The 19,805-nt window shown below is 43.4% G+C and overlaps 1 protein-coding gene across 1 annotated transcript in view; it reads right to left on the bottom strand.

Annotated features, from left to right (window-relative positions):
• Positions 1–2,191: 2,191 nt before the first annotated feature.
• Positions 2,192–19,805, bottom strand: part of paip1 (poly(A) binding protein interacting protein 1) — a 45,166-nt gene continuing 27,552 nt past the window's right edge. The window contains exons 9-11 of the mRNA XM_078215264.1: positions 17,036–17,090; positions 9,148–9,223; positions 2,192–3,626 (exon numbers count right to left, since the gene is read on the bottom strand). Of these exons, the coding sequence (XP_078071390.1) occupies positions 3,536–3,626; positions 9,148–9,223; positions 17,036–17,090 (222 nt within the window). The 3' untranslated portion in view covers positions 2,192–3,535. The remainder of the gene's footprint in view (positions 3,627–9,147; positions 9,224–17,035; positions 17,091–19,805) is intronic.

Here is a 19,805-nt window from a genome sequence, read left to right on the forward strand (position 1 = left end):
ACTATCCAGCTGATCTGTGCCCCTCATTATTTTATAGACCTCTATAAGATCACCCCTCAGCCTCCTGCGCTCCAGAGAAAAAAGTCCCAGTCTATCCAGCCTCTCCTTATAACTCAATCCATCAAGACCCAGTAGCATCCCAGTAAATCTTTTCTGCACTCTTTCTAGTTTAGTAATATCCTTTCTATAATAGGGATTATATGAACGGTGTACATGAATTCCTTGGTGTGTCTACATTCTACCCAATTATATCATATCGACATTCTGCCATTATGTTCACTTTGGGGGTGAAATGTTAGCAGTATGGTTGAATAAAGTGCAATGGATGAAGTGAAATATTCCCTCAAGTCTCAATTCAGTGGGCAGCGTTCTCCCCTCTCAACAGGAAGGCCACAAGTCCAAATAAAAACAAAACAAAACTGCAAATACTCAGCAGGTCCAGCAGCATTCAGGTGGCGGGATTATCACAAATCCTGCTGCAGAGAGCATAGACTCCCTACAGTACAGAAGGAGGCCATTCGGCCCAACGACTATGTACTGAACCACAATCTCACCCAAGCCCTATCCCCATCACCCCACATTAATCTTGCTAATCCCCCAGACACTAGTGGTCAATTTAGCATAGCCAATCAACCTAACCTGTACATCTTTGGATTGTGGGAGGAAACCCATGCAGACACGGGGAGAAAGTGCAAACTCCAAACAGACAGTAACCCGAGGCCAGAATTGAACCTAGGTCCCTGGCGCTGTGAGGCCATGATATGGAGATGGTGTTGGACTCACCTGATGAAGGAGCAGCGCTCCGAAAGCTCGTGCTACCAAAGTCCTGTTTGACTTAACCTGGTGTTGTGAGACTTCTCGCTGTGAGGCAGCAGTGCTAACCACTGTGCCACCGTGCCGCCCATCCCCCAGCATTACTAGAGATCCCAGCCACAGACTGTTTGCCCCCTGCCATCTGGGAGGCGCTACAGATGCATTCGAGCCCGTAGGACCAGGCTCAGTAACAACTCTTCCCCAGAGCCGTACACAGCTGAACTCTGTCCTTTAATATATTAAGAAGTCTAACAACACCAGGTTAAAGCCTTTTGGCTACCAAATAAACCTGTTGGACTTTAACCTGGTATTGTTAGACTTCTTACTGTGTTTACCCCAGTCCAACGCCGGCATCTCCACATATTTAATATATTCCCAGATGATGAGCATTGTGCAATACTATTGGAACTATTTTATAATGACTACTTGCAGTTGCTTTTTTATTTGTACCTTGAGAGCCACAAACTCACTTTTCATTGTATTTGTGCACTATACAATGACAAAGTTGAAGTGCAATTGAGTGCTGTGATCAACATCACAGATGTGCAAATATATTTTTAATTCATTGGAACCACATTTCCTTTCAGCCACACCTGAACCATTCTTATTTCCTGTGCCCATATTCTTTTCTCCCTTGGAGAATGGTGTGCAGTGTTGCTCAGGTTTCACACGCTGATTAACAGACAGCTTTAAGTCGCATGAACGCTCCCTGTGCCGAAGGAGTCCCCCGAGTGGGAGTTGAACCTGGGTCTTCCGGGCTCAGAGGCAGGAGTGTTGCCACAGGGGCTCACGTGACACGTTAAATATATTTAAAAATATCAATATAGCATGAAAACACAAGCCAAGGATTACAAACACATCAAAATTTATTTACCAGCAATAGGGGGAAGGGAAAAAACCCACAAGGTTCTCTCATGCATTGTTATATACAATTTAGGAACAGTGTAAACATCTACAATTCAAGTAAATAAGACTGAAAAACGAAGGCACTGCTCAGATGCTGGGACTGCCGCTTGGAGGCTACGCTTTGACCGTACTGGAGGGTGCAACCCAGCTTGGAACTCCTGCCGAGTTCAGATGCGGTTTGGGCTCTGGGCTTTTGATATTACAGTAACTCCGACTACACGCAGGGACTACGCTTTGGAGGCTCGCCTCCGGCTGTACTGAAACTACCGATTTCCCCCAGGCAAGAAGTTACTGGTGGATAGTGCAGTTCAGAGACTCCTTGCTGAGAGGGAATGGGGATTCGTGGGGAGACTGCAGTCACGGGTATCTTGTACTGGGGCGGGGACGTGCAAGTCAGTGGATCAGTTTATTGCCACCGACTTTAAACCATGAGAAAAGAAGCCTTACTACTCTTCGCTCTGAAAGAGCCGGGTTGAGACAAATTAAAACATTTATTCTTTAGTTACAGCCAGGTTTTGCTCCAATCAAAACAGGAAGTACACACATACAGAAGCCAGATACTATATAAACAAATTCCTGAGAAACAGAGACACGACTGAGGCAGAGGGGCTATTGAAAATTCCTGTGCAACCAACCTGGATTTAAGAGCCTACCTACCAGTCCCAAAATGGCCATGAACCCTCACTGCACCGGATGCATCCCTTAGAAATCTGTTACTCCACATAATATATACAACATGCCATATTCACACTTTCTTCCTCCCCAACAACTCAAATTAAAATTGGCAGCACAACATTCTGATGAACTGATTGTTAGGTACGGTATGATTAGTTAGGCAAGGATTTGATGGTCTCCACCTCCCTTTTGGTGGTCTTTACGTCCCTCCCTGCCTGCCGTTCCCACCTGAAGAACTTGCACTTTGTAATAGGGAGCAAGAGTCATGGAAACAACAGGCGTCTGGCAGTGCAAGGTGGTAGTAACTAATAAGCAGGTTTTGGAGCGGAGGGATTTTCAGGAATACATAAAGGAGCAACTAAAATATTACATTATACGAATAAATTTAAGCATATCACATATTCAATTGCTGACTAGTTCCTAATCAGTTAGAAATGTAGTATGGGTCATTAAAGTGCAACTTATTTTGTGGCAAATTGCCAATCTGTATACATGTCCTTTGTCAATTGTGTGTGGACGCAAACATTTCTCCCTCCCCACCACCCTCCATCCCACATCAATGTGCTGTAATTCTCATTGCCTCTCTTGTAACTACCACTTTTGTGTACATGCGTACACCTCTCTATGCTAACCAGCTTGTGTGTGGGGCATGCATCTCTTCCCTCTGTTAACGTATATAACTCGCTCTGAGAGTCTCCTTTCTTCAAGTTACGTATATTAGTTAGGCAAGTAGAAATATTTAGTGTGCTTCACGAAGCAATGCAGCCCATTACAAAGAATTTGTTTTATTTTAGTTTTGAACTTGCAACTTTTACATAAAAATAAAACTATAACAAACTATATTACAAAAGAGTCTCATTAAAAGTACAGCACGTATTAATCGGCAGATTCTGCTTGGGATATTTTTTGCGGTGTATTCGCCATCAACAGTTTTAGGTGTACTCCAACAGAATTTTTCCTGCAATGCTTTCTCAATGGCACAAGAAAAATGAAAATGTTTCTTCGGTTTGTCTTTAAATTACTTGCACATCTTTTGAAATTCAAAAGTTTTTTTTGTTCTTTTTCTTCAAATAAACACTCAAAAACGCAAATTTTTTTTGTCTTTTTTTGATTTCTAACGAATCTCTTGCTCGCCTCTGCACTATTTCCTCTTTTTTTCTGTTTCGGCGCAAAACTTTTCAAACGCTTCCTCCATCTCTGGATCCATTTCGTTTTCCGAGTCGTCCAGATACCTGTTGAGAGAATGTTGGGGACATGACATAACTGTACAAAATGAATCAAAATGCAAATCTCTTCAAATCACCCTGATTTGGAACTATCACCGTCGCTAGGTCAAACTCCAAGAGCCCCCTCCTTAACAGCACTGTGGGGCATACCTACATCAGCTTTATAGAACCTTAGTTAGGCCGCACTCGGAATATAGTGTTCGATTCTGGTCGCCACACTACCAGAAGGATGTGAAGACTTTGGAGAGGGTACAGAAAAGATTTACCAGGATGTTGCCTGGTATGGAGGGCATTAGCTATGGGGAGAGGTTGGAAAAACTTGGTTTGTTCTCACTGGAGTGATGGAGGTTGAGGGGAGACCTGATAGAAGTTTACAAGATTATGAGGGGCATAGACAGAGTGGATAGTCAGAAGCTTTTCCCCCAGGGTGGAAGAGCCAATTACTAGGGGGCACAGGTTTAAGATGCGAGGGGCAAGGTTTAAAGGAGATGTACGAGGCAAGTGTCTTTTTTTTTTTACACGGAGGGTGGTGAGTGCCTGGAACTCGCTGCTGGGGGCGGTAGTGGAAGCAGATACAATCATGACATTTAAGGGGCATCTTGACAAATACATGAATAGAATGGGAATAGAGGGATATGGTCCCCAGAAGGGTAGGGGGTTTTAGTTCAGTTGGGCAGCATAGTTGGTACAGGCTTGGAGGGCCGAAGGGCCTGTTCCTGTGCTGTAATTTTCTTTGTTCTCTTTTGTTCAGATGGACTGCAGCAATTCAAGAAGGTAGTTCAACACCACCTTTGAGGGCAATTAGGGATATGCAATAAATTCTGAAACTGAATGCTGGGCAGCACGGTGGCACAGAGGTTAGCACTGCTGCCTCAGTGTCAGGGACTCGGGTTCAATTCCGGCCTCAAGCCACTGTCTTTGTGGAGTTTGCACGTTCTCCCGTGTCTGTGTGGGTTTCCCCCGGGTGCTCCGGTTTCCTCCCACAGTCCAAAGATGTGCAAGTTAGATTGATTGGCCACGCTAAATTGACCCAAGTGTCAGGGGAATTGGCAGGGTAAATGAGTGGGGTTGCGGGTGTAGGATGTGGGTGGGATTGTGATTGGTACAGACTCGATGGGCCAAATGGCCTCCTTCTGTACTGTAGGAATTCTATGCCGAAGTGCAATTTAGCCAAGCACTCATTTCACACAGGAAATTTGCAGCCAGCGGCTGGATTTGTTCCTTGTCCCTCCCCATCTCTGTAATCTTCCCCAGTTCGATAACCCCACATATCTGTGCTCTTCTAATTCTGGCCTTGAGCATCCCCCATTTTAATCACTTCACTATTGGTCACTGTGCAATCTGTTGCTTTGTCCTCAAGCTCTGGAATTCCCTCCTTCAAGAGGCTCCTGAAACTCCACCCGAGACCAAGCCCATGGTCACTTGCTCTTTATATCAATTGACCATCACCTTCTCAAAGGCAACTAGGGATGAGCAATAAATGCTGGCCAGCCAGAGACACCCATATCCCACAAATGAATTTTTAAAAATGGCTTGGTGTCAAATTTCATGATGCCGTTGCAAAACAGCCCAGCCCCTTTCATTTCCTCTACCTTGCCCGAGGCAGTGATTCACTCTTCCACTCCCACTCCCCTGGCCTCAAGTCCCTCTATCTCTTCAACAGATCAGGAGCAACAAGACTGTTGCTTTGGGAACTATAGCTTATCCATTCTGTGTCACATAGTTCTGTACTAGATATAGTTTTAATTGTATTGAAGTTAAATTATATATAGCATGGAACTAACCCTAGCTTTCAGCACAGATGGTGGCCATGTATCCCATCTGGTCAGTGCTTATACTAGGTTCAATACCATAGCTACCTACTCCCACTTTCCATGCTACTTCCCCAAATCCTCCAAATTGTTTATTTAATTAAGCATCAAGTTAGAATTCCCTCTTTCCCCAAACAACCAAGCCTCGAACCTTGATCCTCTGTAACCTATCACCAGAAATTATTTGGGAGTTCACAATACGAATTGCAGAACCTCAGAACTTTGACTTCATAAACACGGAATCCTGAACAGAAGTTAACCATTATGATGCAAGTTTGGACGAAAAGGCCTTTTGGTCCATTTGGTCTCATTTTTGCAAAAGACCGACTTCTCATCCAATCAAACACCCAGTCTTTCCTCAAGAAACCTTGGCCTTTGCCACTATCCCAGCAGTTGATCATCCTTTGTACAGGAAAGTACATTGGGAGTGTCCCCTGTCAATAGCTTGAATAAAGATTTAAGAATTGGATACAATAAAGTTTAGATAAAATAAAGTTTGAAGAATGGGATGGAAGAGAAATTGATAAAGAGTCAGATGGCTGAAGGGGTTTTAATGTGCAAATGAGCTGAGGGAGAACAATAGAAATAAAATTCTATTATAGGTGTTTTAGAATTTTAGGTGTTAAAACTGCATAAGAGATGAGTTCAAAGTGGAGATGTGAGGATACAGTTCACATGTGCGCTAAAAGCCTAGGTTCTAAATTGAATTGTTTGGATAGGAGATCAAAAGGGAAATGTGATAAAGCAGTAGCTGGAAGCTCTGTAGTGACAGGAGAGGCGGAGAGGGGGAAAAAGAGAAGCAGCTGGAAAAACAATTACAGCCATATCCAGATGGAAAGCAGAACTCCCCCAGAAAACAGAATTCTAGGCTAGAAGCTGCTGTTTGAAAACCTCAGAGACAAACTACACTGAACCGAAGAAAGTTTCCTAAACCTAAAGATCATGTGTGGTGGTAACCATGTGCTGGATTTAGCTCATGGAGTTCTGTACGAAATCACTGTTTTGGGCCAAAGGACATTTCACAGAGTTCAGGGGTATAGGTAGGTGGAACAAGGTTGAGTCTAGAATATTGCGTGTGTGCATAGCCATTATTGTAGTTAAGTGTTTTGTATTGTGGTCTTTCTTTAGTGTGTTTTACTTATTCGTAAACCTTTTATTTGAGTGGTTACAACAAGACTTTTCCTCACTGGTCTGCATATCTGTCCTCACATTATACTAAACTGACATTCCAAGTAACTCGCATCCTGACTCGACCTAAGCCTGTCTAACGTCTACATGGCTCAAGTCAGGAGTGTAATGAAATATTCTCAACTTATCTTGATGTGTACTGTTCCAACAACATTTGAGTAGCTCAACACCATCCAAAACAAAGCTGCCTGCTTAATAGTCCATCAAACATGTTCAGGGTTCACTCCCTCCACCTTCACTCTGGATCCTTACATCTAAAATCAATGGCATTCTGAACACTCCTAACTTTAGAACTTTGAGTACTCTGTCCTCAACAATGAAATATGATAAAAGCGAGTTAGTCAGATTACCAAATATATTCATTTCACAAAGCCAAGTGTAACTTTTACACGCTTAACTCCATCAAAAGAAAGAGTTTGAAATTCACGCAACCAACATTTTACTCCACATTCTAAATCGAATTTCCACAAGAATCAGAATTTTAAAAAATATTCTTTCCAGTTGTGGGTGTTGATAGTTAAGCCACAATTAATTGTGCATCCCCAATTGCCCTTTAGAAGGTGGCGGTGAGCTGCTTTCCTGGACCCCCGGCAGTCCATGTGGTGGAGGTACACCCACAGTGCTTTTTCACAAGTTTCAGGATTTAGACCCAGCGACAGAGAAGGAATGGCAATATAGCTCCAAGTCAGGACAGTAAGTGATTTTGAGGGGAACCTGCAGGTGGTCGTAGTGTTCCTTATGCATCTGCTGCACTTGTCCTTCTAGGTGGTAGAGGTTGCAGGTTTGGAAGGTGCTGTCAGAGGAGTTTTGGAGAGTTGCTGCAGTGTAGCTTGTATATAGTACAGACTGCTGTGGCTGTGCCTTGCTGGTGGAGGGAGTGAACCCTGAACATGTTTGATGGACTATTAAGCAGGCTGTTTTGTCCTGGATGGTGTGGAGCTACTCAAATGTTGTTGGAACGGTACACATCAAGATAAATAGAAACATAGAAAACTACAGCACAAAACAGGCCCTTCGGCCCCACAAGTTGTGCCGAACATATCCCTACCTTTTAGGCCTACCTATAACCCTCCATCCTATTAAGTCCCATGTACTCATCGAGGAGTCTCTTAAAGGACCCTATTGAGTTTGCCTCCACCACCACTGACGGCAGCCGATTCCACTCGCCCACCACCCTCTGTGTGAAAAACTTCCCCCTAACATTTCCCCTGTACCTACCCCCCAGCACCTTAAACCTGTGTCCTCTCGTAGCAGCCATTTCCACCTTGGGAAAAAGCCTCTGAGAGTCCACCCGATCTATGCCTCTCAACATCTTATACACCTCTATCAGGTCTCCTCTCATCCTACGTCTCTCCAAGGAGAAAAGACCGAGCTCCCTCAGCCTATCCTCATAAGGCATGCCACTCAATCCAGGGAACATCCTTGTAAATTGAGAATATTTCATTACCACTCCTGACTCGAGCCATGTAGATGTTGGACAGGCTTTGGTCGAGTTAGGATGCGAGTTACTTGCCTCAGAATTCTCAGTCTCTGACCTGCTCTTGCAACCTCAGCATGGTTCAGTTCAATGTTTGGTAAATGGTAACCCCCCAGGATGTTGGAAATTCAGTGATGCAATGCCATTGAATGGCATGGAGAGATGGTTAGAGTCTCTCTTGTTGGAGATGGTCATTGCCTGGCACACATGTGGCACACATGTTACTTGCCACTGATCAGCCCATGTCTGATTGTCCAGGTCTTGCTGCATTTGGACATGAACTGCTTCAGTATCTGATGAGTCATCAATGGTGAACATTGTACAATCATTTGCGAACACCCCCAATTCTGACCTCATGATGGAGGGAAGGTCATTCATGAAGCAGCTGAAGATGGTTGGGCCTAGGACACTCCCCTGAGGGACTCCTGCAGTGATGTCCTGGAGCTGAGATGATTGACCTCAAACCACCACAACCATCATCCATTGCGCCAAGTATAACTCCAACCAGTGAAGAGTTTTCACCCTGATTCTCATTGATTTCAATTTTGCTAGGGCTCCTTGATGTCACGCTCGATCAAATGCTACCTCGATGTCAAAGGCAGTCCTCTTACCTCACCATTTCAGCTCTTTCATCCATATTTGTATGAAGGTTATAATGTTGACAGACAAGTGACCCTGACAGAACCCAACTGAGTGTCAATGAGTAGATTACAGCTGAATTAGTGCCACTTGATCGCAGCTGAATACTGGCATCAGTGATGCCGAGGACCTTTGGAAGAGACAGAGGTGGATCTCATCCACTCAGCATTCTGGTTGAAGATGGTTGCAATGTTTCACCCTCGCCTTTCACCATCATTGAAGAAATTTGATACAATTGTTAAAATCATTCAACCCCTTGAGACTGCTCTGGCCCCAGACAAATCATGGACTGATCTGTACCTCAACCGAATCTCCCAGCTTTTGCTCCGTATTCCTTGATGCCACTACCTCAGAAAAATCTACCAAAGGCTGAGAGAAGTGCATAGAGGAGGAAAAAATAAATCAAACTTACGCATCTCCATCTTCATCAGAATAACCCTGAAACAGCTCTTCACGATCAATCATTTCCTGGTACTTTTCCAGGTAATCTGAAATCCAAACAGAAAATATCATTGGCAAACTCAAACACATGCTCTCTACTTTGTGTTTAATAAATAGTTTTGCAAAATCTACAATGAAGGTGTTTTAACAGGCTGGGTATTTGGAAAGCTCCCACCCTGAAGGTATAGTACATGAGTAATTTGAGAGAACACTTGTGGTAGTCTAGCGTGCTTGTAAGAGGCAGGTGAATTTCAGACATAATTCCTAAACTTCACCAGTAATGGCAGCTTTCCTCACTTCATGTCTGGGCCTGTTGTAGACTAATTAATAGAGACTGGTTGCTGTGATTAGTCAATCACTTGACTATCAGGATGATAGGTCTAAGAATTTCTATATCACACGTGTAACAGCAGCAAACTTAATACATTTTATACTCTGTGCTCGTAGCACACATACTTTCAAATTCACCATACAAAACTAATCTTATCATCACTAAATTAAATGGTCAAATGCAATGCTTGGAACTATCAAAAGCTCACATGGATACATATTTAATTAGAATTTTATTTAGAATTTATTGACAGAATCAAAGAACACCATTTCCCTCCTCTCAATTTCAATTGTATCATGTTTCATCACTCCTAAAGACTGTTAAAGCATCAGGTTGGGAAAGGTTGAGAGAGGTTTAATCAAACACTTGGAATTCAGTGATCAAACCATGCAGTAAACAGGAGCATGAGCTTCCTTGCAGCCTTTCAGTTAGAGTTGATGCAGATCAAAAGGACAAGAAAGGTAAGTGAAGGGTTAGAATAAGATATGAGAGTAGGAGAGATGAAGAAGCTTCTTATACTGCTAATAATTGGAGCAATAATCGGTTGTCTGAGGTGTTATAAAAGTAGATTTACACAGCCCTTGCAATACCTTTGGCTCCCTTCAGGAATGTTATAAAACAATGCTTAACTTGCAAATCTTAGTGACTGTCACTGTCTACCACTTTCCATACACATACCTCCAAGTGGCCTTCAAATTTACAGAGGTCAAAGTTAAACAGGGCAAGAGATATAGCAGCAGAGTGGATGAAGGTTTTACAGAATCTGTACAGATTCTGTGTAGATTCAATCTGGCTCCGTGAAAGACCATTCAACCTAGTCCCACTCCCCTTGCCTTATCCCCATAACCTCGCACATTCTATTTTCAGATAGCAATTCAATTCCCTTTTGAATATCTCGATCGATCCTGTCTCCATCACCCTCTCAGGAAGTTTGCTTCAGACTTGAACCACCCTCTCTGGGTAAAAATGTTTTTCCTCCCACCATTTTACTCCTTTTGCCAATTATTTTGAATGTGTCCTCTAATTCTTGATGCTGTGATTATGTTATGACTGGATCCAAAGGCAAAGAAACACAGAAAATAGCAGTAGGCCTTTTGACCCAGCTTCTTTTTATTCATTCATGGGACATGGGCGTCGCTGGCTGGCCAGTATTTATTGCCCATCCCAGGTTGCCCTTGAGAAGGTGGAGGTGAGCTGCCTTCTTGAATCGCTGCAGTCCCTGTGCTGCGGGTTGACCCACAATGCCGTTAGGGAGTGAATTCCAGGATTTTGACCCAGCGACTGTAAAGGAACCGGGATGCATTTCTAAGTCAGGACGATGAGTGGCTTGGAGGTGGTGGTGCTCCCATGTATCTGCTGCCCTTGTCCTTCTGGATGGAAGTGGTTGATGGTTTGGAAGGTACTGTCCAAGGATCTTTGGTGAATCGCTTCTCTGTTCAACATGATCATGGCTGATCCTCTATCTCAACATCGTACTTCGTTCTCTGCCCATACCCCGTGCGTCCTCCTTAAATATATTCAATGACTTGCCCTCCACAGCATTCTGTGGTAGAGACCTCCACTGGTTTCACCACCCTAAGTGAAGTAGTTTCTTCTCATCTCAGTCCTAAATGGCCTACCCTGCATCCTGAAACTGTGACCCCCTTGTTCTAAAATATGCACTCGCATGCACACACAAACAGCCAGAGGCAACATCCTTGCATCCCGTGTCCAGCCCTGTCAGAATTCCAAATGTTAGATCCCTTCATTCTTTTCAATTCCAGTGAATACAGGCCCAGTCAACCCAATCTCTCCTCATATGACAACTGACAATCCTGCCATCCCAGGGATCAGTCTGGTGAACCTTTGCTGTACTTCCTCCATGACAAATATAGCCTTTCTTGGATAAGATGATCAAAATACTCCAGGTGTGGTCTCACCAAGGCCCTGTACAGCTGTAGTAAGATATTCTTGCTACTATACTCAAATCCTCTTGCAATGAGGGGCAACATACCATTTGCCTCCCTAACTGCTTGCTGGGCCTGTATGCTTGCTTTCAGCGGCAGGCCTGGGTCAATGATTTTGAGACAGGAGTTCAAAATCTACCATGACAGCTGTGGAATATAAGTTTAATCAAGAATATAACAACTTGTGTGCATAATGAAACTATCAGATTGCTGTAAAAGCCCATCTGGTTCATTAATACCCTTAAGAAAAGAGAGTCTGCCCTCGCCGTCTGGCCTATGTTCAGCTCCAGACCCATAACATTGGGTTCAACTGAAATGACCTACTCAGTTGGCAGCTCACCATCTCATGGGCAATTAGGGATGAGCAATAAGTGTTGACCGGGGCAGCGACTCCCACGTCCTGTGAATGAGTAACAAAGCAGCAAAGAACACCTTATTGTTTGGGAAAGTTTCTCTCCTGCTCCCCTTACCTTCCTCCCTTGGAGAGTGATTCATGCTTGCATTCACTCGCACAGTGATTGGCCACTTTTTCTATCACACACAAGTATGCTGGGCATCACAGCTAACCTCATGATCCAATATCCATCATGACCCAATTTCCACACTAGAGCACCTGCACCACCAGACAATGGTAAGGATCAAGAACCCTGAACAATTCCTAACCCTCCTTCCTTACTCAACCGTCATGCCATGCTGCCAACACAACTGGGACTGGCCAACAGCATCAGCCTGACCCAGGCAATTATCCTGTAAGTATTGGTGCAGATAATTCCTGAAGTAGGCATTTGTGGTGGTTTTAAGATAGGCTGCAGGCCTCTAAGGTTGAAACACACGGAGAGCATTATTGAAAGGATGTTAACACTACAGGCTGCAAAGACAGACTGCCCGTTTGCCTGCACAAATGGCCAATGATGTCAGTGATCGGTCTCAAGTGCCCCAAAACTGCTGCTGAGAAAACACTGGAAATATCAATATACTTCCCTTCCCCCTTTAAATGAGAGATTCCTGCCACATATTCCCCCCGCCCCCGACCCCAGTAGTATTTTCACAGGCGTTAACAGGATTTTCGCAGTAACTTCATTGCAGTGTTAATGTAAACCTACTTGTGACACTAATAAATAAACTTTAAACAATAACAGTATAACAATATCAAAATTAGCAATATGAACAGTTAAACAACAGTCGGTAGCTCAGAGGTTTCGGAGGCCGTCATTCTGTGTGGTTGTAGGTGAACCTCAGGCGTCTGCTTTTCAGTGTTTACTGCAACCCAGGTGTCTTTACTTTAGTTTGGACATCATCCGCTGTTGTCTGATCGGAGTCAAGACAGTGTTGTGAGGTGCTCTCAGCTGAGGTACTGTCTTTCCCAGTTGGCTTGGATGGTGTCAGGTTCTCAGGAAGGTCCAGCTCTTCTCTCGGCACAACTTGATGTGGACTCTGTCAGTTCCATCTCTGGCAGATTGGTTCTTGTTGGCACAAGTTGATCCACATGCCTTCTCCATACTACATGATCTCATGTTTGTACAGTAGAACGATATCAAAATTAGCGTCCATGCTATGATGATGGTAGGTATGCACTTTTCACTTGTGATATAGTTCCTTGCCAGGATTTCCTGACCCTGATCAAAAAAAACAGAAGGTTCACCTCGTTCTCTTGTTGTACAATCTGATCTCACTGTCCTTTCTTAACAATTTCTCTTGTTTTGGATGGTTTAAGCAAATCAAACAGTGTGTAGTTGATGTTTAACCGTGAGCAATGCAGGAGATAGTTGGGTTGTTGATCATGCACTATTTATCTGTACATCATCAGGAATTGGCTCAATCATTTAGACAATGAACCTTGCTCTTTAATTACCTTCAACAAATGTTTCATCGTCTGAACAAACCTTTCTGCCAGCCCATTTGTAGCAGGATGGTATGGAACAGACCAGATGTGCTGAATCCTGGCCTCCTTTAAATAGTTTGTGAATTCTTGGGAAATGAGCCGTGGCCCATTGTCGCTCACGAGTTGTTCAGGGTAACCAAATCTGTTGAAGATTTCACCCAGTCTTTCATCTGTTTTCTCCTGTGTCTTCATAATGGCAACTTCAGGCTGTTTTGAGTGGATGTCGAGCAGAATAAAAAACGTACGCCCTTTGAACGTTCCAGCATAATCTATAAGTACTCTTTGCCATGGCCTCGTCTGGCCAATAGTGGCATATTCTGCACTGTTGCACAAGACGAACACATTCCATCTTCTCTCTGATTTCGGCATTGAGCCCCAGCCATCAAAAATAGCTTCTGGCTATCTCCTTCATCCTTACCATGCCACAGTGGCTTTTGTGCAATTGGCTTAATACATGTTTCCTTTATAATGATGATTCTCATTCCCCAGAAGAGACAACCTGCCTGTACGGATAGTTCAAGTCTTTGGGTTGAACATGGCTTTAACTCAGGGTTTGCGCCCGATGTCTTGCCACGAACCATCATGTCATGACTTCCGACAGTACTTGATCATTTCTGATACAGGATTGATAGGGACTTTAAAATCTTTCTTCATCACGGATATAATCGGTGCGGCCCAATCACTCACATTAATGGGTTTGAGGACTCCCGTTCTGACCAGCCACCTTCATTCTACCGCGACCGTAGGTCTGATTGCACATGGCACTAACCTAGCCTTTAAGCATCTTGCCTGACATTCATCTTTAATTTATCTGAGACATCCTTCATTCTTCCCAGCTCACCATTAAAGACAATGGTATGTTTCTTCACGATCTTCGGTGGACCTGCTTCGGAATCTGTCATGAGATTCACCTTGATCTTTTCTAGCCAGATTCTTCCCATCAGCACTAGATAGTTTCCCTTAACAATGTGCAAGGACAATCTATAGACTGTCCGTTCAACTACATGGTTACATCAATTCAGTCCCTCAATGGAACCACTTCTCCAGTACAGGCTTTTAACACTATCGAGGGTTTCAAGGCAATACTTCAAAGCTATTTTTGATAGTTTTGTTGGTACCAGAAACTTCGGTTCCAGTGTCCACCTCCATTTTCACGGGCTGTCTGTCCAGTAAAGGGATGATGCAGTATCGGTTTGCTGTACCAGCAATAGCCAGTACATTCAATAACAGTTCCTCTTTGGGCTGTGACTAGAGTTCTTTTTCCCTTATTCAACATTCCAGTTGGTGCATTCGGCTTTTACTTTTGGTAATTCTGGCCTGAAACTTTTTTTTCCCCAACAATTCCTGCACCTGATGACTTTGCACTGACAATCGGCTGCCGAGTGCCTAGCGTTTGCACACCTATGGCAACTGAGTCTGTGCTCGGTTTTTGGCCAACACCATATGAATTTTGTGCTCCAACTCAATTGTTTGAGCTTCTTTGGCTGCTAATTCCATGGATACAGCAACTTCCAAAGCTTTCTTTAGGGTGAGGTTGTTTTCTGTTAATAACCGCTAATAAATAGCCTTGCTCCTTAAACCACAAACTAATCCATCTCTAATGGTGTCGTTCAAGACATCCTCGAATTCAATGTGCAGTTCTCCTCTTCAAGGTAGCTACAAACTGTGTAATCGATTCACCTTCTTTGTTGGTTATGTTTATGGAACCTAAATGTTCGGTGATGCCTAATGGTTTCAGTGAACACCCGCAATATTTCCACGACTTCATTGTAGGTTTTCACGACTGGCTTTTCTGGCTGCACCAGATTTTCAGGAGGTTAAATGCTTCCCTCCTCCCCATTATGCTGAGAAAAATTGGGGCTACTACGTCTGCCACTATCTTGTTCGCTTGGACAAAAGTCAAATCTCTCTATGAGCTCCATCACTCTGTATCCTCATTGACTAGTTCCATGGTGCTAAAAACTCCCACCATTTTCTAATGGAAAGGGCCTGCATGAGCGTGATGTGTCACATAATTTTCTGCACTACCTTGCTTCCTTGTCCTCCAAAACAAAGTAAGCCTGAGCTCAGCCTGTTCCCTTTCGTATTTTGCAACCCCTCCAGCTCTAACTTTGTGGTCGCAGGGTACTTGCTGCTCACGGTGCCCCAGGTACTGTTCCAGAACTTTTCGGCAGAGCACGCGGTGAGCTTCTTTCCAAAGATGTTTTCTCCAGAATCTTGTATTATTTTTCGGTTCCTCCAGATATCCCTCTATCACCAGCTTTGGTGCAGCAACGATTTCAATTATTTACTCTTCCATCGGGTGTCTACAATATATCCACTCTTTTTTTTCCTTTCGGAGTGGCTGCAAGTGTGGTCCAACCACCTCGTCGCCAGTTTTCTATGTGGTGGTTTTAAAAGATAGGCTGCAGGTCTTAAGAGGTTCAAACAAATGAAGAGCTTTATCGAAAGGAAGTAACACCTCCAGGCTGCTAAGGCAGACTGCCCATTTGCACAATGACATCAATTATGTCACGTGATCGGTCTCTTAACATGCCCCTGTTCCACTGCAAAGCTGCTGGTGAAGAAACACTAGAAATAACATGAATACACGACAGCATTGAGGCCTATACAATGCAAAGAGCAGAATGGAAGAGGTGGGTTGTAGGAATTCTCCATCAAATCACCCAACAACGCGAGCTAGTTGTTCCAACTAATCAAAGCCTGCATAATCTGTCAACCAAAGTACATAATATGAAGAGAAGGAAATTAAAAAGATGGAGGAGCCAATCAGTTAGATGGTTAGTGTGTGGATCAGATTAGTGCCCACAGCATGGGGTTCAATTCCCATTCCGGCTGAAGCAGTCTCGGGTCTGTCTCTTCACCCTACCCATAGCATTTTGCTGCGGTTTAGCAAATAACCACAAAGAATCGGCCTTTAGGCAGGGTGCTGGAGATGATAAAGACAAACATTTCTTCACTGATGGGAGAGTCCAGAACCATAAAATCAAAGCCTCTAGCATAGATAGGTGAGGAAATGATTCTTCACATAAATAATAATAGTGTGTGGAACACTCTCCTGCAAAAAAACAGTAAGTGCTAGATCAATTAATAATTTTAAATCTGAGATCCACAGATTTTTGTTAGACAAGAATATGAAAGGATATGGAGTCTAGGCGGGTAGATGCATGCAGTTAAGATAAAAGGTCAGCCATGATCTGACTGAATGGTGGGACACACCCAGGGGGGTTAGTAGCCTCTTCTTGTTCCTATGTTAAGTCCTAATTCCTTGTTTTTTACCCCCCAAGTGTCTTTGGTGCCTTTGTGTCCCTAGAAACTATCAAGCTCCTTTCCAACTTGCTCAATAATTGCATATATTTTCAGAATCCTTTGCAGAAGATTTTTCTAGGTTGGCTCTTAACTGGCAGGATTATCTTCCCTTATTTAGGTTTTCCCTACAAGAGGAAAGATCCAATCTTAGTCTATCCATTAATTTGTTTCATTGATTCGAATTGCTGTCACAACTTCTATGCAAATCAAGAGCCCTGGAGGACCCTGTAAAATACAGCAACAGCTATCTGGTACCCAGCTGGATTGTCTGGTCTGGCCCAGGAAATAGGGAAATCCCTGCTCAAGTCCCATTCCACTGTGTCATTTAAAGAGGAGGGAAGGGGTCAGTACGTGAAAAATAACAGACTCATTCTGACCCTAAAGGACTAACCTGGGTCTGCTGGAGTGAGAGGGATACCCTCTGCTGAATAAAATACAGGCTCATTCTGAAAATTAAAACATAGTAAAATGTTACACATTACTCCTGTAGTACACATGATTCACACGAATTCAACATTAATGATTTCAGCAGGTTAATTTAGTGGTATCATTTTCATTGAATACTTTGCTCTGCTTCTTGCGGTTATCCTACAGATCGGGGGGCAAATGCCTTACAGAGATAGTGTTTGGTTATTAATACACATGTAGTCAAGCAACTCCTCAATCAGTAAAATGTTTGCACTTAAAACTTCTGCATACAATGGGGCAAGTCTAGGTAGCTACGCTGTCTAAGTTTACACTTTTATATTGATGGGGTGCAGCCAACAGGAGATACACTCAATAGTAACCACCCCATTGAGCTCGAAGCATTACAGGTCAAGAAAGTGGACAATTGATACTGCTCTGATACACACCAAGAGGCAGGGAGAGGAAACTTCCATCCATTCTGTCAGTGAAAAGGTGATAGATTTACCCACTGAGCAACACTGCCTTGCTGGAGTTTACAAAGTTAGTGCTGCAACTCTTATTTTGAAGTTGCAGGTTAGGAAATCTTCCCTCCCTCAATAATCCACCATTTATGACCAAAGTATTTTGTACACAAACTTATAATTCTTGGTGCACCTCTTGTTGGTGATCTCTTGCACTGTGACACCGCATACTGTTACATCCCTGCAAGTTAATGCCCGAAGACAACTGCAGAGTCTTCTAATTTGAAGAGTAGATACATCAAGCCCAGTGAAGGCATCGAGTATGATCCAAGGAGAATTTTCCAAAGGAAATGAAATCTCCGAGCAAAATGTAGCTTACTCCACTTATTATTTCTTTAATTTATTAGTATCACAAGTAGGCTTGCATCGACACTGCAATGAAGCTACTGTGAAAATCTTCTCATTGCCACACTCTGGCACCTGTTCGGGTACACAGAGGGAGATTTTAGTATGGTCAATGCATCTAACAAGCACATCTTTTGGACTGTGGGAGGAAACCCACGCAGACATGGGCGAACATACAAACTCCACACAGACAGTGACCCAAGCCAGGGAAACGAACCCAGGTCCCTGGAGCTGTGAGGCAGCAGTGCTAACCACTGTGCCCAAGTGGGAGGTGAAGTTAAGGAGCATATCCAATATGACAAAGCTCATGGATTGAAGTCCCAGTAGAGACCTGGAGCAGGCTGCCCACTCTCTCACTCTTTATAATGTTCTATCTTTTTTTGCACTAACAGTGGACATAAGCTCAAGTGGAATATTTGGAAAGGTGAGAGAAAGCTATTTAAGCCAAATTACCCCACTGGGGTATATTTTTTTTACCCATTTATTATATGCCACATCTTAGACTAACAGACACACCTGCTCTCCTCAAGCTATCATTGAGCCCAAGCAAAGCTCCACAGATTCTCCCAGCCTGAATAGGTAACTCACCGAGTACCAGTATTCCAGTCTCAAATCTGCAGCTTTGGTCAACTGGGACTTAATGATGTCAGCGACACAGCACTACATTGCACTGGGACCACTGTCCTTGCGTGGAGATTCATTAGTGTTGTTAGGGAGAGGTTAAACTAAATTGGCATGGAAATGGGCACCAGCACATAGAAATAAGACTGCTAGATCTGGTGCTGGCAATGAGGTGGGTCAAGTAGACCAAGTGACCGTGAAGGAACGTTTGGATAAGAGTAATCTTGATATCATATGGCTTAGATCAGCAATGGAAAAGAGCAAGAACAATCTGATATTGAACTTCTGGGAAGGGATTGCCTTAATTTTCCAAGTTTCGCTAGATATCGACAAGTTGTCAGAGGATTCGAGGGCAGCAAATGTGTCAAGAAGGGCGCAAGAGTAGTCCCAGTAACTACAAGCCAGTTAGTTTATCAGTGATGGGTAAAATTTTGGAAACCATAACCAGGGAAAAAAATTAACAGGCACGTGGAGAGGTTTGAGTTAATGAATAAGAGCTAACATGGCAAAGCATGCTTGACTAATGTAATTGAGAGAAGGTTGCTGAAAGGAATGCAATGATGTCTATATGGATTTCAAGGAAGCATCTGACAAAGTAGAACATAAAAAACTGGTGAACAAAATAAAGGCTTATGCAATAGGACAGCTAGTGAGCGACTGGACAAAAATATTGATTGAATGACAGAAAGCAGCGAGTCATGCTAAAAGTTTGTTTTTCAGACAGGCGGATGGGTGACAGTGGTGTTTCCCAAGGGTCAGTGCTAGGATCACTGCTTGTCTGATATGTGTAAATAACTTGGATCTCGGAATACAGAGTAAAATTTCAAAATTTGCCAATGATACCAAACTGGGAGGAGTGGCAAATAGTCAGGATGATGGTAAATTGCCTGCTTAGGTAAGGCAGGCACGATTGTACAAGGACTAGTAAACGTCAGATTTTAAGAGTTAAGGGAATGAGGGGAAGGTAGGTTAATAGAATGGGCCAACAGATCGCAGATGGGACATAAAAGAGGAGTGAGGTGATGCAGAAGGGATGGGGAGAAGCAATATAGACTTAGTGTCACAATTTTAAAAAGTGTGCAGGAACAGAGGGACCCGGGGGTGTACGTGCATTGACCTTTGAAAGTTACAGAACATATTAAGAGAGTGGTTATCAAAGCATATGGGACTTTGGGCTTCATAAATGGAAGCATTGAGTACAGAAGTAGGGAAGTTACGCTGAATCTTTATAAAGCTCTGGTTAAGCCCCAAGTAGAGACTTGAGTC

This window comes from Mustelus asterias, chromosome 6 (genome assembly GCF_964213995.1).
Source record: "Mustelus asterias chromosome 6, sMusAst1.hap1.1, whole genome shotgun sequence".
Taxonomy (NCBI): domain Eukaryota; kingdom Metazoa; phylum Chordata; class Chondrichthyes; order Carcharhiniformes; family Triakidae; genus Mustelus; species Mustelus asterias.